Consider the following 23,268-nt stretch of genomic DNA (forward strand, 5'->3'; position numbering starts at 1 on the left):
ACTCTTTCTGAGGCTGAACTCTGTCATATCATGCCCCCTTAGGACTGCTTCTTGCCTCTGTCTTGCCTCTTTCCCATGCTGTTTCAGCATCTGGAAAAATGCCTGTGTCTTTGCACTCATACAGAGGAAACACCAGTGTGATATTTCTGCTCCATTTACAGAGAAATTAGGTCTTGCCACCCAATGTGTCTTTAACTAGAGTGCAGATGCATTCTCAGGAGCACTCCTTGCCTCCCTCTCCTTGCTTCCACCTCTGAAAAAGTGCATTAACACTCAATCTAAGCAGCGGGACCAAGCAGCTGTTGATTTATCCTTTGAATCTTTCTATTCTCATCCTAAAGTTGACCCTCAGAACTCCAATGCTTCCCTCTGTTAGTAAAATAAAAACACTATACTGATTACAAAGTGCTCTAGAGAAGATAACTTATATCCCAGGTCATTCTTGTAGTCAGGCTGGTCTTTTGCCTGTGATGTGCAACTTCCCCTTTCTGACTAGGTGCCCTGGTAGAGGTGTTTAGAAAGAGTGGATATCCATCCCAATGGGAAATCAATGAGTGGGGTAGGCTGGGCCAACTGGTTGGACCTTTCAACTTTTATTTAGGAGGCAGGCCCAGAACCTATAATTTATTTGGTGCTAGACACTTGAGATAAAAGTTCATGTGGAGTTGGGGCTTGTATTCATGTAATGATCACTCAAAGTTTAGGGTGAGCTGAGAAGCCATTAAAATGAGAGAAAGCTACCAGGAGACAGGATTTGGGAGCCAAGAAGCAGAGAGAAGAGAAGCACCCCAAGCAGCTGTAGGAAGTACAGAGTTTGGTCGCCCACTCTGGTCTTCCAGTAGATGTCCTGTTCAACCTGCTGTGGAGTGGTTGAGGTTGCCAACTGGACTCATTGGCTTGCTGTGGGGGGTCTGAAGTTGTCAAATGAAACCTTTCAATTTTTCTGCCAAGGCACCAATTTTTTTTTTGTATTTGTAATAGTTTGAGCCAGGTATCTATTGTTATAATAAAATGATTCCTAATTATAATAATTGTAATAGCATTTTAAAAAGTGTTTTTATTCCTAATTCCAAAGTGTGGGTAGGACAGGGCCCCTGTCCAGGTGAGAGGTCAGCCTGCCTACAGGCAAATCGGACCCTGCACTTGCTTGCTTATGATCCATCAGTAGTAATCCTGCCTTCAACTAGCAGATCAGAGGAAGCTCCCCAAAGGTACCAGCTCCCTGATTACCCACATCTTTACCCTCATTGTGCCATCTACTCCTCGCCTCTTTCTTTCTCCTGACTACTGCTTGCGCATCCTTCCAGATTCACCTCCAGCCCCACCTCCTCCAATTGTCCTCCTCTGCACCCACGTCACCCTGTACCACCTGATCTCATGCTACAAGTCCACTGCATCGCCATTAGCTGTTTCCCTACCCCTCTTTACCTGCCCTCTTCAGGGAAGAGTCATGATGATATCCACAGGACCTAACACAGTGCCCAGCACATTGGTAAATGAGGTGAGCACACCTCTGCCTTGTTGGCACCTCCAATGCCTGAAGCAATTAGCAGCACTGTGCTTCCAATGAGCAGGTATTTCTACATCACCCAAATAGAAAGAGGGTGTGCCTCCCAAATCATAAGGTGACATTTGCCATCACTTAATTAGAGGCAATGAATCTTTCTTGCTAGAGGTACCAATTAGAGAGTTTTAAATACAAATCCCATGTGTGTGACTCATACATGCAAATATTCACAGAAGATGAGAGTTAAATTTCACTGCTTTAATTGGGTTTAAAAAGCATTTGAAAAGAAGATGACTGAGTTGTTAATCTGTAACTGCTTGATAGGTGCTTCAGTGGGGCAACATGTTGCTTTCCTTCCCTTCCTATCTCCTTTCCTTATATCCATTGATCAATCCACTTACATACCATTCCTATTTTTTCTTCCCTTCTATCTGTCATTTTCCACTCATGAATACTCATTTGTTTGGAGTGTGGGTTCTCTTAAAGTCTTTACTCCAGCCTGGGTACGAACCACATTCCATTATCCCATTGGGTAGTGGCATGTGAGCCAGGAGCAAAGCTAGGGAGAAATGTGCACTGGACGATTGTGTAATCTTACAAAAGTGAGTTTTAGCTGTCTCTGAATAAGCCATCTGGACAAAGCCAACTGCCCAAAGCTTGCCCTAAGACAAAGTTCAAGATTGGGCGCAAGGGGTACTGGGCTTCATGTCATAGTTCTGACACCATGTAACCAACAGGATGTCTTAGGCAAGTCTTTCAATCTTCCCAGACCTCTGCTCCCTCTCCTTTATAAAATGTAGGCAATACCAATTCCGCAGGGTTACTGGGAGGAAGACAAAACGAGACCCAGGGTCAGAGCTGACTCAGTGACCAGCATGTTGTATGTCCACAGTAAAGTCCCTTTAATCCTGAAGCTCAACACCCACGGGCTGGGGTTAGGACCCACATGGGACCCAGTGTACCCCAGCTCGACAGTGTTCAAGTTACCCAATAAACTTATTGGTGGGCTAAAGACCTAAGAGAATTTCCAGGGTATGGGGAAATTGGATTAAGTCTGTGAAGAAGACTGAGAGCCACTCAAAAGGATCCTTTGGAACAGGAAGAAGGGCAGGGGGAGGCAGGGATTGTGATAGTGTAATGTTCCCATTCAGCTGCTAGAGCCAACTCATTTTTCCACACAAAATGTCTTACCTTCCGAACAAAATGATTGCTACAGCTTTAATTTCCCAACAGTGTTATTCCTTCAGTATCTCATACTTCACTACTTTTTAAACATCTTTAACCCCCAAAATCAGCCCTTCACTTACTTTGCAGTTTATGCTACTAAATGTTAATTGTCTAAAACTCTTCCTGTAATTACCATTGCTCAACATAATCAGGAATTGCTACTATGTGACCGGCTCTATTGCTGTAATCTCATTAAATCCTTACAACCATCCCTGTGAGAGGAAAGTACAGACTCCATTTCATGGGTGAGGTTATGGAGGTTCCGAATGCTTAAATCAGTCAAGTCAAGTGCTTAAATGGTCCCTAATGGAGGAACTGAGAGTCCCACCCCAACGGGTTATTCTTCCCCCTGCCCAGAGGTCAATGCAACAGCACATTTGTTTCCATCTCCTGTGGGTCCAGCCTTGGATCAAGTGCCCTGGGGGAGCACAAAGGGACAAAATAGCCAAGAATGAAATCGATGGGACAACAATCAGGGTTCTCCAGAGAAACAGAACCAATAGGAGATAGAAAGAGATAGATAAATACATGTACATATACATAACACGCATATGTGTGTATACATGTCTGTATGTGTATATGTGCATATATAAAAGGACTAGCTTGCACGATTATGGGGGCTGGCAAATCTGAAATCTATGGGGCAGGTCTGCAGGCTGAAAGCTCAGGCAGGAGTTGAGGCTACAGTCTTGACAAAGAATTTCTTCTTCTCTGGGAAAACTCAGTTTTTGCTCTTAAAGCCTTTTGACTGATTGTATGAGGTGCACCCACATTATTGAGGGTAATCTCCTTTACTTAAAACCAATTGATTGTAGATGTTAGACACATTTCCAAAATACCTTCATAGCAACACCCAGATTAGTGTTTCATTGAATAACTAGATACTATAACCTAGCCAAATAGACACAGAAAACTAACCATCACACTCACTGAATAATTTTTTAAAATGTTATATTCAAAAATAAGGGAAAGGATTTGATGTGACAGTGTAAATTCCTTTTAACCTCAGATAGAAACACCATATTTTTGTTTCTCTACTGTCAAACTAATAAATAAAACCTTTGTGGCTTATGATATCAACTTTGTTCCAGAGGATAGGAAATGTGTGATACATTTTTATTGCAAATTCCATTTCATGCCTTAGATTCCAAGATGTTCAGAACAATGAATGGCAATTATCTGGTTTAGAGTATATTCACTGCAAAATGCCCATCTGCTTCTCATTGCTTCCAAAAGAAAGCACTGGCAGGCCAATCTCACTTCTTATTTATGTGGACTATCTGGCTCCTTTCTGGCAAGTTGTGGGATATCGATAGTAGAGGACAGGGAAAAAGAAAAAAAAGCCTCCCCTCCACCACTACCAAATACATGATCCTAATAAAGCTGCAAGCTAAATACCTTAGGTCACCCTCATGATCAGCCCTGAGTGGCAGGGTTTCAGACAGGGTTGTTCCATTTGCAATTAAATGTCTACAGTATCACCTGCTCAGCTCAGCTCAGGCACCAGTGACTCAGGTAAGTATTCACTGAGCCTCCCCTTTCCCTCCACCCATGAGGACGCACGCAAGACTGAATTATGTCTTTTTGTGCTCCCATAGCCCCATCCCTATCCTTAGCACAGTAAGTACTATACCGGGCTGTAAATATCCTTTGTGTCTTTCCTCTAGCCGATGGTGGGGAAAGATGCTGGGTTTTCCGTGTCTGTATCTCTAACCCTAGTACAGCAGTTCTCAAAGTACAGCCCAGGAACTCTTGGGTGTCCCTAAGACCCTTGAGGTTTCACAAAGTCAAAACTATATTCATAAAAGTACTGAGATACTATTTGATTCCTTTGCTCTCATTCCCTATGGAATTTTCCAGAGGTTATATAACATGATACCACAACAGATTAAATGCAGAAGCAGATAAGAGAATTCAGCTCTCTTCTATTAAGTCAGACAGTTGCAAAACTATAAAACAATAGCACTCTCTTCACTATTTTTTTACTTTGGATAACATAGTTGTTTTTAAGAGAAAGTATTTTTGTCAATATCATATGGGTTTATTATTATTTTAACTGAATCAATAAAAGCATATTTTAAATTGTATCAGCTGTAATTAATAATGTAATAAACAGCTATAGGCATAATCCACAAAAACATGAATTCTTTGGGATTTTCAATGATATGAGTATTAAAGTGTTTTGAGACCAAACAAATTTGCTCTATGACCTGGCAAAGGACTCACAGCATAATACTCACTCTTTATGTATAAATAAAAAGAACAGATGTGAATGGAGAAGACAGAGGAGAGAGAGAACAAGGATATAGAGGAGAGGGAGAGAAAGAAAAGATATCTAAAGTTGTCAAGGCGAGATTCACATAATCAATTCTTAGATTCAACTCAGTTGGAGGAAAGTTGATCAATATAGTGACAAGATCAGTCCTTTCTCTGGTTCTGGATGTGAAAGAAAAGCAACTGGTTGACTGAACTGCTTGCACACCAATTGTTGCTATACCGGGCAGAGAACAGAGCTTCAGATTCTTTTGGAAAAAGCAAGAGAAGCATCTTCTCTTGCTGTATGAACTTGAGTGCATGCTGTCAAGAGAATAATTGTCTGAAATCACAGTCCTTATATCTCTTGCAACCTGGTTGGAGAAGCCGCCATAAAAAGAAACAAACTTCATAAATCATTCCTGCAAAAGGCATCAAAGGTTAAAAGCATCGTGATGAATTTCTGAAATAAATCTGTACTCTGAATTTTCAGAGTGTTTGAGAGGCAACCAGTGTGTCTCAAAAGAGAAATCATGATCTTAGTGATTTTAAAGGGTAACTCCACTGTTAAAGGTGTCAATTTCTCCTAGCGGTAAATAGAACAGGTATTTGCCAGCTAGAAGAGTCTCCCAATGCTTACTTAAGGCATCCTTCCCAAAAGAGATGGGTGAGATCCCTGGTCTCCTGGGTGCTGTGGAAGCGGGGGAGCATGGCACATGGTGGGTAGTCAACACATGTGTGTTAAAAGCTCAATGAATGAATACGCTCTTTCTGCTTGTGTCAATTATCTTATGAAGACCCCATGCACAATGTTGCTTCCCCAAATATAAATTCTCTTAACCAACGTTTCTGGTTTGGACATATTTACTTCTGAATAACGTTTGATCGATCAAGAGAATGCTGGTTTCCACATATACCAACACTACTTCTGGGGATAACTGAGCAAGGAAGAAACAAGGAAAAGAAAAACAAAGAGAAAAGATGGACAAGGTCTATAAAGGAAATTGGCAGAAGATAAACAATGGCCTGGAGCAGTGCAGCATGTTATAAGAAGAATTACATGGAATTGAGTAGGTCACAGGAGGAAAAGTAACTCCTATCTTATGGAATCACATTGTCACAGGACATTTGGATGAGAAAGAAGACATGCATATTATCTGCAACAAAATACAAATGCACTACCAATGAACTGATTTAGGGTTGGGAGAGGCTAAAAGATTCTTAGGAACACAGAATGATAAATGGAATTAATTATGCAGAGCTCATTATATTGAATTTAAGATGGGTATCATGCCACTGATAGTGGATTATTTGGTGTCCTGTATATTAGCAAAAATTGAGACATTTATAAAGACAGTTGCATGTTAATTCTCAACATCATTTTCTCATTTTTTTTTATAAGGATTGATTGGATTTCTCAACAGTGATGCTTCCTCCCATTGGACATTTTTCCAGGAACTCACTCTACTTCACAAAGGACATGAGCAAGCCCTCCCTTGCTGCCCAGAGTCCTGGTCTCTTCTGATGTCAGCAGGACATGTCAGTCCAGGCCCTCAAAAAAATGAAAACAAAAAACCAAGATGGGATTAAACATGCAAGGATTTTACAAGGGAAAATACTTGAATGAGGGAAAAGTGGAAAAGGGCAAGAGGAGGCTGGACATGATTTCAGACCTTAATGCAAGCTTAAGTCCCATGCAGGAGAAAAGAGAAGACTGGGTGAAGGAGTCTTATTCTGTCATGAAATCTAAGTGGAACTTGATAAAGCTGAGGCCCTAGGCCATCTTCATCTCAGAGCCAGCAGTCAAACAGATCCCATGTCTCTCAGGAGTAAGTTTGTCCCAGGATCCTCCAGTATCCCCACACTCAGTCATTGGCTGGAAACAGCCTATGGAAGGCATGGCCTCAGAGCCAAGATGTCTCAACACCTAGCAGCTGGGGCCCTCATTAATTGCCCTGTGGCTGGAAGTTTAGGAGACACTTTCTCTTGACTGCCAGGCACACAAGGTGCCTGATCGTGCTTTCAGCCCCCACAGAGTGAACTTTAAAAAAAAATTCTCTCATTTATTTATTCACTTAGTCATTCAATAACTTTATTTATTCATTCAATATATACTTACTTAGAACCTATGATGTACAGAGCTCTATTCTAGGCATGAACAATGAAACTGAGGAGAAGTATATTCCTAGAAATATCTGGGGTTTGTTGACATAGGTAAAATGTAATTAGGACATCTTGGAACAAGTGGACAGAACCTCTCTTCTCATGTCCATGAGGGGCATGGGTAATCAATACCACTGAGTCTGGGCATGACCTCAGACTCTTTCCCAACACAATGTTTTTAGCAAACTCTATAAATCAATAAAAGCAAATCTAATCAATAAGATGAAACTCATTTGCCAACTCTCTGCTAGGAGAAGTAATGGATAATGAATGGGGGGAGCTACAGAATGCAAAGAACATTATATATCCAGCCTATGTATCTATGCTGAGAAGGTAGGACAAGACAAAGGTAAATAAGATTGTCTCCAGGAGGGTTGGTATTAAATCTGTTTTAAGAAAAGAGAAAGAAAAAGCATGGATAAGGATATAAAATCAGCTTCTTACTCTTATATCTCAGGCCTAACAATTTTGGAAATTGTTTTTGAGACAGATCATAATCATAGTACAGTGAGCCTTCATGCCTCTGTCCCAGAATTTTGGAATCCCTTGACTTACTAGTTATTCCATGACTGTGAGAATCATTGATAATGGGCACTCAGCAAATGCGTAATGAATTAGATTGAAGGTATGTTTGCATGGTGGTCATTTAGCTATTATCCTCTAGGGTTTTCCAATGCACAATGCAAAGAGAATTCCTAGGCATACTCAGGGTGCCCTAGACCCAGCCTCTGGCTTTGGAAGAAAGCAAGGAATTAAGCTTTTGAATCTGAGTTGCATGCTCTTTTCTTAAAGATGAGTCCCTGACCAGGTATAATTTATCATTCCCATTCAAATGTTCAGGAAACCCTCACCTCTGGCTGCCACTTGGGAATAGGAGGCAACTTCTGATTTCCCTCCCAGGCCTGTTCCTCCCCTCAGAAAATGGTACCATTATTGCTATTCAAGCAAAAACCCCAGGAGGCACTTTGATTCCTGCCTTTCACCAACCAACAGTCCTTCTTTGTCCACACTAACCAATCAGTAGGTTCTGCCATTTCTATACCAACATAAGAGAATGTGGGACTTCTCTTCTCCCACCTGCCAATCTCCCATCCCCAGTCAATACCATATCTTGATTAAATTCACAAAGAACCCTCCAACTTGCCTCCATGCTTTCACCCTTGTCCCCTACAATCCTTTTTCCACAGAGTTTCTAGAGTGATGATTTCAAAATGCAAATCTGATAATAAAGCAGGCCATGGGCATCTCTGCTTAGAGCCTCTCAAGGCTACCCACCACACTTAAGACAAAATTTGAACTTCTTCCTATAGTCTAGAAGATCCATTCCTGATTCATCTCCCACCACTTTTCCTCACCCACTCTGCCCCAGCCACAGTGGTTTCCCTTTTGCTCCTCAGATTTACCAAGCTCAGCCCTAGCTTGAGGTATCTGTACTAGCTGTTCCCTCTGCCTGAACGCTTTTCCCACTATGAGATGACTAGTCCCTTCTCATCATTCAGCCCTCAGCTTAGACCTCAAATAAACCCTCCCAGAAGACCTCAAAATATCTTCTCACTGAAGTATCTTCTCACCGCCCAACTCATCCTATCACACCTTGATTCTTTGCATTATAATGATCACACCTGAAATTACCCTTTGTAACTCTTGACTTTTTCATGGTCTATCAGCCCCCTTTGGAATAGAAACCCTGAGAGTAGAGGCTTTATCTGTTTTGTCCATCACTGTTTCTCCACAGCTGAGACAGTGTTTGGCCCATGGAAGGCACCAGTAAATACGTGCTGGGTCAGTAAATGAACTAGCACCCATCCTAACTATCAGTGGGATCAGAAAAATGTCTTTCTGACACCAGCCCCTTTCTTCTTGTAAATCCCTTCTTTACATGGGAAGCCCCATGTCCACCATGATGTTTCTCTCATCTCCCATGCTGCCATCACTCTCCTCTGTTCCTCCCTCCCTATTGTCCCCAAGGCACCAGTGATGGATCATGCTCAGACACTCTCCATTTCAAGGCTCCCATTTCCAGCAAAGAGAATCTGAGAACTTTCAATGTCTTTTAGCCTCCAAAGGATGAGGCTCTCCAAGAAGGAATTCAGGGGTGAGGTAATGATTTTGAAATTGGTCTATTTGATTTACCTGTGCCTTGATTTGTTAATCTCATCCCTGCCCCGCCCTGGCCCCTGGCCCCACAAACACACACAGGTACACTCAGGCCCCATAGCTCTTTCCATAGCATCCATGGTCTGAGCTGGTGGAGACCAGTTAGCAGAGCCTACCTCAGCACTGTAGAGGGGAGCTCTCTGTTTACCACTGCTGGGCAGAATGCTGAAGCTCCAAGCCAGAGCTCTTGACAAATTCCTACCACAGGTAGGTGACTCTAGCCCTAAGGAGTGACACAGTCAAAGGCAGAGCATCCCCATGCTTTTATGTAGGGTGATTTGTTTTTTTTTTAACTGCCTGGCAGCACCCTGTATTCACCGTGCCAATGAGTGCACCTGCTCCTCTACCCCCATGTCTTCATGAAACAGCCTCTGCCTACACAGTCTGAGCAACAGGGACCAGAAATGAAGCTGAGAGGAGCATACAGGGGACAAGGTGCCAGGACCTTTTCTCTCAACAGTGTAAGCTGGAACCTCATCTTCTCTTCTACAGGAGTTTAACAAGCCCCACACCGTGTTCTGGCATGCGATTCTAAAATCCTCACAAAGCAAGCTCTCTGAGACACTACATAAACCAGGCAGGCACCCAAGCTCCACAGCCAATGTGGCTCCAGTCACAGGTAGTTCAGGCCTCCTTTCGGAACATTTGAGCTGAAGTTAGTGCATGTGGGGACAAATCTTGGCTTCAGGGCCTGTCCCCAGGGCTTGTGCATAACAGGCTCTCCAGAGGTATCTCTCGGATTCATGAAGCATTTATGTCTTGGAGATGTGGATTATGTCCAACTTGACTGAGTAAGGAATGGGAGAAAATGGGATTTCCTAAAGCATAAGGGAAGGGAATTAGCTATAAAGCAAACCTGTATGAAATGGGGGCTGCTTACTCAAGGGCGTTGGGGGAGAGGGAGGCAGTAGCTTCATCTCACAGAAAGTAACTTGCAAAATGGCTTCCACCCACAAATAAGACCAGGCTAATGGAATGTGAATTCCCACTGCCCATGTACACAGTGTAGTGCACAAGAAACAATTTCACTTAAGAAATATTTACTTAATGAGTAACTATGATAAGTGGGGAGGGGCTAGGCTAGGTGTTGGAGATACAGCACTACGTAATTACACTAGTAATTTGGGTAAATGCTAAAAAAAAAAGTATAAGATGTTATGAGAATATATGTCAGAGGGAAGTGACCTATGTGGGAGTGCTGGGAGGGACCACCATTCAAAAGTGACATAGGGGGGGCGCCTGGGTGGCTCAGTCGGTTAAGCGTCCGACTTCAGCTCAGGTCGTGATCTCATGGTCTGTGAGTTGGAGCCCTGAATCAGGCTCTATGCTGACAGCTCAGAGCCTGGAGTCTGTTTCAGATTCTGTGTCTTTCTCTCTCTCTCTGCCCCTCCTCCACTCATGCTCTGTCTCTGTCTCTTAATAATAAATAAACATTAAAAATTTTTTTTTTAAAGTGACATAGGTAAACTAAGACCTGAAAGCTGAGAGGGATGGAAGGACATTCCAGAAGAGAGAACAGCATGGGAAGAGACTCTGAGAGAGACCCAAGTGTGGTCCACTGGACAAAGAAGTATAGAATTAGTGTGTGTGATGGGGAGACAGAGGATGGCTTCATGCTCGGAGAAGCTCCCAACAACGTAAGAAATTGAAAAGAGGATTCGGAATTCTAACTGTGTAACTGGAGAGCTCAGATACAGTTTTGCAGCAACTTCAGAGGAAGAGGAAGTCAATAATGAACCTACTTTTGCAGGCATTCAGGAGGTGGGGCTGGACCTCAGCCAGGTCTTGCATGATGAGCTAGGTAGGCAAAGAGATGAGGAAAGATCCAAACCTAGATATCTACCTCAACTCCTCCCTCTCCCATCTGTTAATCTGTCCTTTACCTTGTCTACATATCATCCCTCCTATAAATGTCTCTTGGGTTTCTGCTTTCCATGCCCACTGCCCAGGCCAAGCCCCGCCCCCCGTCACTGCCCGTGGAAGTGTTTGTGGCAATTGCCTCCAATCATCTCTCATATTGCACCCTCCAAGGCATCCTCGCTGCTGCAGGCAGAGTAGCCTCTACAACACAATTTGGACCACACCTGTTCCCCTCCTTCCAGCAGCCCCCATCACCCTGGATATAAAGATCACACTCAGCCTGGCACACAGGCTTTTCACTTCATAATTCCACTTGCCTTTGGCCCCCACTTATTGCCTCGTCTCCTCTGACACCTTACGTTTCCTGGGTTTGCCTTGCTCTCTCTCCAGCCCTGCTTTACACTTCTCACCCACCATTTTCTAGGGCCTCTTCCTACACGACCTTATTTTATGGGCCAAGAGTATCCCCAAGCCCCTTATTTTCAGCGGCAGCCACTCACAGGTCTCTTCTGCACACGCTGATAGGCAAATTCTCCTGAATTTGATCTCCATCTGATCTTCTGAGACCAAGCTGGTAAATGTTGCCCAAGCACTTATTGAGCATGTGCTGTGTCTCCAGGCCCGTGTCTACCACCAAGAGAGGCACAGGGGCAGACACAGGCCTTGCATTCATCACAATCTTATGTCAGCGACATCACCACCAGGAAGGAGGCCCTTTTTAAGAAGGAGCAGGAGATGCTGTGTAAATAAAACTAGATCAGTATTGTATGCTTGACCCTACTGTTGCCATTCTTTTGTTGTTGTCATTAAAGCTGTCTATGGGTTCAGCCCCTATACTCTATGCTAGGGCTGAATCATACCATGTTGTCACAAGTTGGATTTCCTAGGAAGCAGACTCTAAGACGGTGTAGTATGTAGGATGTTTCTTTAGGAGCGCCCTTGCTATCAACAGCCGTAGAAGAGAAGAGGATGCAGGAAGGGCAGTGGAGAAAGGGAAGCTGTGATGCTCTAGAGTTTGAAAGGCTCTTTCCAAGTTGTCCTCGGTTGGTCTCAGATGGATGAGCCTTTACACCCTTGAATTCATCAGTCCCTGGATGGGGTGCCCTCAGGAAGGGGGTTAACTTTGGGCAACGTGCCCCCCTGCAGCCGCAGCAAGGCTGAAGGAGCTGACAGCTGAAAGCTGTTTCTGCCAAGAATTCTCCCAGCAGCTGGGGCAACTGGTACTTTATTGAAGGGGCATTTAGGTGGCACACAGCCGCTTTCAAAGTTTCCCTTTGAAAACTTACGAGGACCCAAGATGTAGATATCATCTCCATTTTACAGACGAGAAAATGAGGCATGGAGAGAGTATCATGTGCCCAAAGCTGCACAGCTGGATTTGAACTCAGTTCTGGTTTCACAGCTTCTGCTTGTGTCACTGTTAATGTTCATTCCTTCCAAGTAAGTGGGTAAGGGTTTAACCGTGTGCCCTCACCTACCATAGCCTGAACACACAGTAGACCATGAGTACCTGCTCTTCACGAAAATAACCGGGAGATCAAAAGGTGGAAGCAGTATGCTCAGGTCAGTCTGGGGGTGAAGGAGGGTGCCACCATGTGTATCCATTCGCCTGTACCCACTTTGTTACTGGCACAGTGCCTCATCCTCGGCCACATTAAGGAGATGGCACCAAGGCTAGGTCTCGTGGATGAGGTTTTCTAACTTAACAAATAAAAATACAGGATACCCAGTTAAACTGGTTGCTCAAATAGACAATCAATGATTGTTCTAATATTAAGTACGCCCATACAATATTTGGGACGTGCTCCTACTAAAAAGTCATTTATTATTTAGCTGACATTCAAATTAACCCTGTGCCTCATATTGTATCTGGCAACCCTACTCAGGGTGAAGTGGAATCCCTATCCTCAGGATGACTTCAGTGACACAAAATTTCCTCGGGCCACTCTTTCTCAGTCTGAAATCCATTTTCCTGCACCCAAAGTTTCTCACTGCACCATTAAAGCTCATGTTTATTGTGCCAGCACCCCAGCGAGAGTGGACCCATGAGCTACACTTATTCACCCTCAGGACATTACTGAGAGCAGGTTTTGGGGAATGTGCACAAGAGAGCAGAGATGGAGTCGAGGGATGGCCAGAAGTGGACACTAAGCGGGTGAAGGGCTCAGGATGAGAAGAAAAGGCTCATGGTGTGTGGGGCAGTCTTAAGAGCTTCTCCATTTATTTCAGTCATGCTCCGGGAGGAGAAGGTTCCAGTATTTTGGGATTGCTCAACAGGCTCCTCTCTCTGGCTTGGAAGGTAACACTCCAGGTGCTCCCCACCCCATGCCTGCAAATAAGCTCCCGCCTACCAGCAACCAGCTATACCCATGACCTGCATATGGGCTACTGAGTGGTGTAGTTCCCCCACATCTGGAAAAGACCCAGGTGTTGCAAACCTCCAGCTTCACACTTGGAGTGTCCTAGTCCTGTCATTGGCCTAGTACCTTCAGCTTCTTAGCTGCTCTGTGATGACGAGAGAGTATGCAGATAATCCAAAAATGTCACCACAAGTGACCCGAACTTCCTTTTCTCCCAGTTTTCGAGATAAGCCATTCCTTTTTATTATGTAGAGATTCATAAAAAAGCATAAGTGAATGCAACAGCTTAAATAGTTTTCTTTTAGGAGTTTGGCACTAAATACATTAAATAAATTCCCTTAGCCCTTGGACAAGAAGCCATTAGATATGGACTATTACTTGCATTATCATTACATTCGTGGGTCATTATGAAAAATAAAAGTTCTAATCAGCATGAACATTTATAAAGTACCATGATGGGAAATATGCCAGGCTGGGCTGTCTCAAATATCCAAACTAAACATAGTGAGTAATGACTGTGAACAAAAAAAGGTTGAACACAAAGAATCACTTGAACAAATCCCACTCAAAGTCATTAGCAACTAAAGGCTTTAGGAAAAAAGCAGAAGGCCACCTCCATCTCACCAGCTAAGTGAACTCCCTGAGCTCTCCTTAGGGCTCTGTGACAACAATCCTGTCTTTACCTTCCTCACCCTGTGACCAGCTGGAAGAGGAGGACTTTCTGTGGTCCTCACAAGGTTCTAGGCAGCCCCAGGTCCCTCAGAGGTAGCCCAGGGGCCACAGTGGGTGGCAAGAAGCAGCTCACAAACAGTGTGATAGACCCTGTACCCCTGCTCTGATCCTGTCCTTTCCCACACAACTGTTTGCTTTTACCATGATCCTCTTAATAAGTGCCGAATGACTCTGGAATGACCTTCATTTGCTTCCCCAGCACAGGATGATTTTAAAGTGACCGGGCTACCTGCTTGCCATGTTGCAGGGACCTTATCACAGCTATGGGGAGTGTGGGTCAATCACATGGGTAGACTTTGGAGCTGGCACCAGGGCTGGATCTTTGGCCACAGGCTGGATCAGATGTCACCCTGGAATGGCCAGAATCAGTGGGCAAAGGACAGAGTGTGCAAGCAGTTAGGCCAAGGGTCCAGTAGAAAAGCTGAACCATTCCAGGTATCAAGGATTCCCTCAAGGATGTGCCTATGTTTGGGACTACAGGCAAGGACCAAGGTGGCCACAAGATAGGAAGGTCATCTTGGAAGGCTTGGCCTCAGGATGCCTCCCTCCCTCTATGGGATGTTCTCCTTGGCTTTTTATGGTGAGTGGCCCACTCCCCAGGGGACTACTGGGTCCTGTACAGACTCCTATATGAATACATGGAAGCAGTCTGGTTGTACTTGTTGTTTCCATCTATTAGACTGCGGCCTCTATGAGGGAAGGGTAATAACCAAATAGGCTCACCCATTCACTCAAGCTTTCATTCGCTCATTCAATTAATTCACTCAACAGATTGAGAGTCAACAAGTTCCTTTCACAGTGTCAGATGCGTACTTTGTCTCTGTATACCCAGCACCTGCAATAGAGCCTGTCACCCAGAGTACTAAATAACGTTGATGAATAAATGCACAGATGACTGAGGATGTGTTCTGCAAACAGGGCTGCATTCTCAGGAGGCACTGCTGGAGGGCTGGAAGGAGGTGGTGCAGGAGGAAGGAGAGGATGACATCATTGTGGTTGGTCTCAGGTTCTACACCGACTTAAATATTCCAAAGGCCCAGCAAGGTCTCCCTCGTTGTTCCATTCTAGCACATGAAAACTCTATTCCCAGGGCTGTTACTCTTTTGGATTAAGATCTTTTCTTCTGTGTGTTGCTAGTAATATGTTTACTATATTACTTGTGCTACTTTGTAGGTGCAACACAATTTCTTTCTAGTTATCTTTTCCTTCCATTGAACTTCGTCTGAATTACCTACCTGCTTTATTTAGCAAAACCTCAAGGAGCCTTGGAGGAGGTGAGGTGTTCCCTGTTGGTCTGCACAGCACTGCCTCCTCCGTGAAACCCCTTCAGTTCCCTTCCCCAGGCACTGCTCACTCTCTGGCCTCATCTGAACTAGCCCTCCTGCTTTTCATAGACACCCTAAGAAAGCTTTGCTGAGCTTTTTCTATTTGTATAATATCCTTTTCCTAATAAAAACAACCTGCTTTGCACACTGCATTTTAACTACAGTTAAATTCCTCCTCCCTTATTGTGTGTTCAGCAACTTCAGGGCATCCCAGCTATTGTAACTTATTATATGCTTAACTGAACTTATTAAATTCCACTTGTCTCCAGTTTTGTTTATTCTCATTTCTGTAATGGATTCTGTGCCCCTTTGTATATATTTATCAACAGACTTTCTAAACCAGTAGGGAGTATGGGGAATATACCTCACCAGGCAGTGACAGGTGGGCTCAGGGGATCCTGGGAAAAGGTCTTCCCAGGTCTGCACTATGGATCCAAACATTTTGGTGCTACATGTCCAAGTGCCTCAAACCAACTCCCAGAACCAAAACAGGCTTCTTATGGAAAAGCATTTTTGAAATGGCAGGCCATCACGAGAGGTGGGCAATCTCAATCACAGGCAATGATTCTCATCAGGCAGAAGGTTCTGTAACACCATCTGCCCCACATGGGTGGAATGTGTCAGAAAGATCTTTCTGCCAGCTCCAGGAATGATAGTCTTTGAACCCAAGAAACCTTCCTGTGCTTAGAAGAAGTGTTGGAAACTTGCCTGGAGCTTGTTAAACTGCAAAGGGTTGATCAGAACATGCAGACAAAGCTGGAAATATGTTAGAATTTGCCACCAGGGCCCTGGGGCTGGGGCTGGGGCTGGGGCTGGGGCAGCCCTGGGCAAGGTGCTGTTTGAGCATAAGCCTAGGTAGTAGGAAGCAAAGCTGCATTTCCCAATACATACCAACGTCCTCTCAAACAGTTGGGAGAGATTGCTTCTAAGTAACCCCTTGGGAGCCTATGCACTTATTCCAATGATTCAGCCTTTCTGGAACCATTTGGAGAGCTTCTCTCTGAGAACTGCCTTGAGAAGCTATGATCTTTCCAGCAAATGCTTTACACAGCCCATATGTGCTGCACAGAGCAACTGATTCATGCCATTTATTTCTCTTAGAAACCCTATGTGTTTAGGAATCACTGTCTCCCACATGTGCATCAGGAGGCACAGAGACGGTGAGGTCTCCCCATGGCTCCTCAACTCCTGTGGGCCAGAGAAGGAATCTGAAATCAAGGCTCTGTCCTGTCATAGCCCAAGCGCTGTCCACCTACTCATGCTTCCTATTTATAGCTGTCTAAAGTCACTGAATAAACATTTACTGAGGTGACACCACGTGCCAGATGCTCTGCTAGAAGCAGGTTACAGAGGGTTTAGTAAAAATATATCCTCTCATCTAAAAGAAATCACAGTGTAAGGAAATATCCCATAATTCAACTCTTAAGATGACAAAATTGCCAAGGAATGGACAAGGAACATCAGGCGTACTGGGGCAGCAAATGGTCTTCCTGGGGGACAACTGGAGGTGGGGACCTTATTCACAGAAGATGTAAGTTGAAATGATTCTTCAAAGATGACAAGGAGCTATCAAGCGCCGAAATAAAGGGATGTAGTTTCCGGCAAAAGAAGAGCTGTGTGCAAAGGCTCAGAGGCAGGAGAATGTGCAGCCTATTGGGTGAAAAAAATAAGATAAAAACAGAGAGGGAGGCAAACCATAAGAGACTCTCAAAGACAGAGAACAAACTGAGGGTTGCTGGAGGGGAGGTGGTTGGGGGATGGGCTAAATGGGTGATGGGCATTAAGGAGGGCACTTGTTGGGATGAGCACTGAGCATTAGGTGTAAGTGATGAATGACTGGGTTCTACTCCTGAAGCCAAGACTACACTGTATGTTAACTAATTTGAGAATAATAATAATAAGAGATGGTTTAGTATGACCTGAATTTCAGGCACAATGTAGCATGGAGCTGGGATGTAAAGTGGAGCCCAGGGCATATATACATCACACCTTCTTTATCCATTATTACTCAACTTCATAAAGGAAATTCTGCCATTAGGACACCATGGATGAGCTCAGAGGACATTATGGTAAGTGAAAAGCCAGTTACAGAAGGATAAATGTTGCAGGATCCCATTTATATGAGGTGTCGAAATAAGTCAAACTCATAGAAAAGAACAGAATGTTGGTTTCCAGGGGCTGTGTGGTGAGGAAAATGGGAATTGTTTTTCAATGGGTATAAAGTTTCTGATACGCGAGATGATTAAGTTCTAGAGATCTCCTGTACAACATGGTATCTATAGTTAACAATACAGTGCACTTTAAAATATGTTGAGGATAGATCTCATGTTAAATGTTCTTACAAAAAAAAAGCCACAAAAGAACAAAGGAAAATTTTGGAAGTAATGAATATACTTAGGACCTTTGGTTATGGTGATGGTATCATGGGTATATGTGTGTGTGTTTATGTATGTGTGTGTGTTTATATTAAATTATATCTCAATAAAGAAAAAAAGAGTGAGAGAGAGAGAGAGAGAGAGAGAGAAGTCCAGCATCACCTAACTTCTAGAAAAAAATGCACATTGAGCCTACTCTGGCCAACTTAAGCTGCACTGCCTTGGTATCTTTGGTTTCATGGGCTCTGAAAACAACTGTTTTTAAAAAAGAAGGAAAAAAAAAACATGTACGTACTTTCAATGTAATCTGAATTAGAGAGCAGTCGCCTAAGGGGATTGCTTTTAATGTCAGCCCTCATTTGGAGCCCTACTCAACATTAACAAGAATCGTATTTGTCTCTACCACTTATAATTTTTATCTGTCATCAGAAATAACTGTGAAAATATCTATTCCCCAGCAAGTCAGCTGGTAGCCTGTTGACAAACATCCAATCCCCTAATCTTCAATCGGACCAAGTTCCATGCCTTTCATTCGAGTAGGGGGGCTCTTGCAAGTACCTCATTCTCCCAAGCCTCAGCCTGAAAAAGGATGGTCTTAAAGGCTTCAGTTAATTTTATCTGGCTGGAGCGCTGGGGAGCACGTTCAGCTCAAGAAGACATCTATTAAGTTGTCAGTCATCATATCATTTGCCTTAACAGTGTTTAGTATCTACCAAGCAGAAGCTGACAGACAGCACAAAGGCACTTGGGGAGGGAGACAGCATGCTAATTAGCACAGCACCCTCGGCGTGCCTTCACCGGTTAGCAAAGCTGAACTCCTAACATGTTGTTCTGCACGCTTCCTCCAAAGATTCCAGGCAAAGAAGCATTTGGAAGTTTGCTGTCAGAGGATCCTAAGTTCCTATATTAGTGATTAGGCAGGCTTCCCACCTGGAGCCCAGCCTGCATTAGAGGGAATGGGTTCACCTGGCACACAGGCCCGTCCTTCCCAAACCGCCAGAAAGGGGTGAGATGCAGAGAGTAAACCATGGGCTCTAGGCAATGCTCTTCAACAAGGCCCCGGGAAGGCTTAGCAAGGGGGGTTCTAGGTTTAAAACGAGGCACTGAGAACCACTGCAGTGGAAGAGATGGGAAGGGAACTCCACACAAGAAGTGGGTTTACCTGGCGGAAATATCTATATTCATGTATGTGATCATTATAGTCAGTCTGGTGACTGCATTCAAACAGCAGCCGTTGTTTTAGATTTGTATTCTATATGCCAAGCACCGTATTATATGCTTTACACACATAATCTTAATTCATAGCAGCCCAATGAGGGCCCAGTGTTGTAATGAGGGTATTGTTATCCCCATCAAACAGATAAGAAAATGGGGCTTCGAGAGCTCATTGGTCACAATATTAGCACAAAATTAAGGTGCTTTCAAGTACAGGTTGATCTTCTACTCCTCACATTGTAGAGTTTGAGGTTGCCTGCAACATCCCAATGGCCTCTCAAATGGATCATCACACCTCTAACTTGGGACAAGTATTATTGCCATTTTACAGCTGGGAAACTGAGGCCCGAAGCGATAAGGTGCTTATTACCCTAGATGGCAATGCGCTAAGCCAGGATCAAGAGGCTTCTGTTCCTGCCCCTTGGGACTTCTCTCCAGGTCACACAAGGGCTCAATAGCATTAGACCAGTCATGACTTGAGCAGAAATGCCCAGAGACAAAGACGGAATAAGATTTCCCAGTAAACATAAGTGAATTTGAAAATAAGAAAAATGATCCCAGAAATCCAGGTGTATCTATCTTGGTTGTGTACAACACTTCCTGTAACTTATGGAGATGGAACCCGAGGGGGTCTCTGGCAGCCGGTGCGAGTTTGGCTAGGTGGGCCTGGATTGGCACAATTCCCCTGCATTTGCCAACCACATCCTGCTCCCTCCCACCCTGGGGTGCAGTTTTCTCATGGAGAGGCCCTCCACAGCTTGGGTAGCTTGAACAGCCCTGTGGTCCTTCATGCTTCACCTCAGGTTGGGGGTCCGCTGTGAGCAGTCTCTGTGCTCTCAGGCACCCCCTCTCTTGGCCATCCCTTGTCCCCAGCAACTATCTCCATGAGCCCTGATGATATTCACGGCAAAACCACGAGCCCAGCTTTCAGTCTCCACACAAAGGAGGTAACACGAGCCAAGGTGAGACTTTGCAAACACACATCTGGATGCTGAGATTTCCTAAAGAATGTGCTCCCCTTCACCTATTTACCCCCTTGTACAGATCACAAATGACTGTATTCATCAGACAAATGAGGCAAGTAAATCTGAGGAAAAGGTATGAGATGTCCAAAATGTCAGAGCTCTGAAGTGGGCTTTAGAATCGGGGCCCCCACCTCCTTTTACCTTTCTAGCTTTTGGTTTCTCCAGTGAGCAGGGAAACAAGCCTGGAAACTACTCAGGACAAGACCTCTTCCTGGGGTCAGCACAGCTCTGAAGCAATGGAACCCCTTGCCAGGAGTCAAGGAAAGGTCCTTTGTGGCAGTGGAGTTAGGTGAAGCATAGACACTGGCTCTGACTCAGGCGGTGGCGAGGCTGAGGCAAGGGCCATACACACAGGCCCCATCCACTGCATGCAGAGGTGTGCTCTGGAGGTGCCCTGGTCCATCTGAGCAGGACGACAGGATAGGGACCACCCGGCTCCACTTCTGGGACTGGGCACGACTCTAGCCCCGTGACCACAATAGGAACAGACGTAGAACCTAGAATGCCATGTCCTTCAAGTCTCTCTCTACCTCCTTCTCCTCCAAGAGCCTCTCCTCACCTTTGCCGCCCACAGCCCTCTCTGCCCCAGCTGACTCCACCCCACAGGAGGTGCTGGGTGGACAGGAGCCCCTGGGCCCTGGGTCACTGGCAGTCTCCTATTGCTATTGCTTTGGTGTATGCCTGGGGTGGCTGAGTTTCCTTCCTTGGTGGAGACCACAAAAGGCATTAAGTGAGTTAGGGAGGGGTCTTTTGTCATTTCTCTGGTGCCTGGGACATGCCTGAGATCCTTGCAGGAACCAATGCTGACCTGTGAAGAGGCACAGTGGTATGTGGAGAGGGACAGATTTGGGACATGGTCCTGAGTTCAGGTACTGACTCTGCCTCTTAAAAGCTGTGCCCCTTAGCAAGTTACTTAGTTCTTGGAGATGAAGGTTGTCATGCCTACTCAAGTAGTTTTGGGAAATCAGAGATATATAATAAAAGGACCTAGGCTGCCTACACTAGGGGTTCTCAAACTGTGGTCCCTGGACCAGCAGCATCAGCATCACCTGGGAACTTGTTAGAAATGCAAATTCTCCACCCAACCTCCAACCCACTGAATCAAAAACCTGAGGATCCTGCCTAGTGGTCCGTGTTTTAACAAGGCCTCTGGGTGATTCTAATGCACCAAAAGGTTTAAGAATTTTTGTAGACACTCAATAAATGTCAGTCTGTCCCCAGCCAGAGATGAAGGAATGGCCTTCATCTCTACCCAGCTTTCAGATCCAGAGCTGAAGAAGTGGCCAGTGGCCAGACCAGTCATGATAGAACCATGATCATGAGGGACAAGTCACTGGGTGCAGGAGGAGAGTGTGGTTACACTGACTTAAACATGAGCCAAGAAAACGTCCACTTCAATCTAATCCAGTAAGGATGTGAGTGGTTGCTATTACAGAGAGTAATGAACTCGCCTTAAAAGCAGGCACTCAATATGTGCTGATAGAGTCAGAGCCAGTTAAATATGGGCTACCGCCAGGAGCAGTGGGTTTTCAGCCCTGGCCACATGTGACAATCACCTGGGGAATTTTGAAAACTCCAGATACCCACACTGCGTGCCAGACCAATAGATCACATCAGCACCTCTGGGAGGGGGTGAGACCCCAACACAAGCACTTGTCAAAGCTCCCCAGGTGATTCCAATGTGCGGCTGTCCCATGACCCAGGTGGACAGTCCACAGTCAGGCAGGAAGCAGAAGCATGCCCGTGTCTTCTTCATCCCTACCCTCATCCTTTTGGTCCCCTCACCAGGTCACAGATTCAGTCATTCTCAGTAAAGAGGCAGAAAGCCAGCTCATGAGTTGAAATTCACTTAGGCTTTACAAAAACGTTTGGAGAAAGGAAGGGCAAATGTTATTCTTCTACTTTGTGGGAAGAAAAACCCCAAACTGCCCCTGGGAGATTCTGAGATGTGTTCAGTAGCTTGCCTGAGTTTTAGGGGGGTCAGAACTGAGCTGAGACATGCCCCCTGGCCGTGGGTTTCTACAAGAGTGTGCATGTTGTGAGTGCTTCTCTGTCCTTTTGCCCAATACTAAGTACCTACTATGTTGCAGGCCCATGACATCATCCCTAATCCTCAGCATCCACACTGCCAGATAAGTATGATTCTTCACATTCTACAAAGAGAAACCCAAGGGCAGAAACATAATTGACTTGCCCAATATCAAACTAATAGTAAATGATGGAGCTGGAATTGGATCTACATCTTTTTTGTTCTAAATATAGCTCCCTTTCCACTATCCCATTCTGCCCTTCTGGGAGAGAGGACATGAGAAAATGCTAACATGGCCTCTCCAAACAGAGCTCTTTGATTTGGAGCTATCATAACAAAGTAACTCAGCACCAGAAAGAGGTACATCTATTACTTCTAATTTTTCATATTCCTCTACTTTTCCTCCAAAGCCTGGCTGAACCGGGAGCAGAGAAGGACCGCAGACGTCCACACTGACCTAGAAGGACCACAGACAGCCACATTAACCTTGGTAAGAACAGAGGATCACCCACAGATATAATTGGCTCAGAGAGAAAACCACTCAGTACAAGGGTCCATGAGTTTCCAGGGCCCACCAGGTTCAGGATAGGTGTTGATATGTCTCCCAATGCCTCACTTGGTGAATTTGTCCTCGAGATTTGAGGTTCAAACTGAGGTTCCTATGTCTGCCTGGCTTCATTCAGCCTTGATCACAGTGTATCCCCCAGCCATGCTGTCTCAGGGCATTTGGAAGGTATACCTCAGGTGACTCTGACCCAAGAAGGATTCTCCTCCCTGAGCACTAGCCTGGTGGCTGCATAGGGTTCCCACTTCCCTGGACAGGCCCAGACAGGTGGTCTAACACAGCAAAGGCCCCATGACAAGCAGCACTGTATGGGCAGCAAAGCTTATTTCCTCCTCCCTGTCCCTGTTCCTGTACAAGTTACTGTGTCCTCCCTTCAAGCAACATGGGTCTCAGGAGAAATTTACTATTGCCATTTTGGGTAGATGCAATATTTGTTACCCAAGCTCTATTGTATGATCTCAGACTTTTGTCCCCA

General features: G+C 44.8%; 1 protein-coding gene across 1 annotated transcript in view; it reads right to left on the bottom strand.

Moving 5' to 3' along the window:
* Nucleotides 1–11,748, bottom strand: part of CLSTN2 (calsyntenin 2) — a 398,662-nt gene extending 386,914 nt beyond the window's left edge. The window contains exons 1-2 of the mRNA XM_042998727.1: nt 11,668–11,748; nt 11,050–11,104 (exon numbers count right to left, since the gene is read on the bottom strand). Of these exons, the coding sequence (XP_042854661.1) occupies nt 11,050–11,098 (49 nt within the window). The 5' untranslated portion in view covers nt 11,099–11,104; nt 11,668–11,748. The remainder of the gene's footprint in view (nt 1–11,049; nt 11,105–11,667) is intronic.
* Nucleotides 11,749–23,268: the final 11,520 nt, after the last annotated feature.

This window comes from Panthera tigris, chromosome C2 (assembly GCF_018350195.1).
Source record: "Panthera tigris isolate Pti1 chromosome C2, P.tigris_Pti1_mat1.1, whole genome shotgun sequence".
NCBI lineage: Eukaryota > Metazoa > Chordata > Mammalia > Carnivora > Felidae > Panthera > Panthera tigris.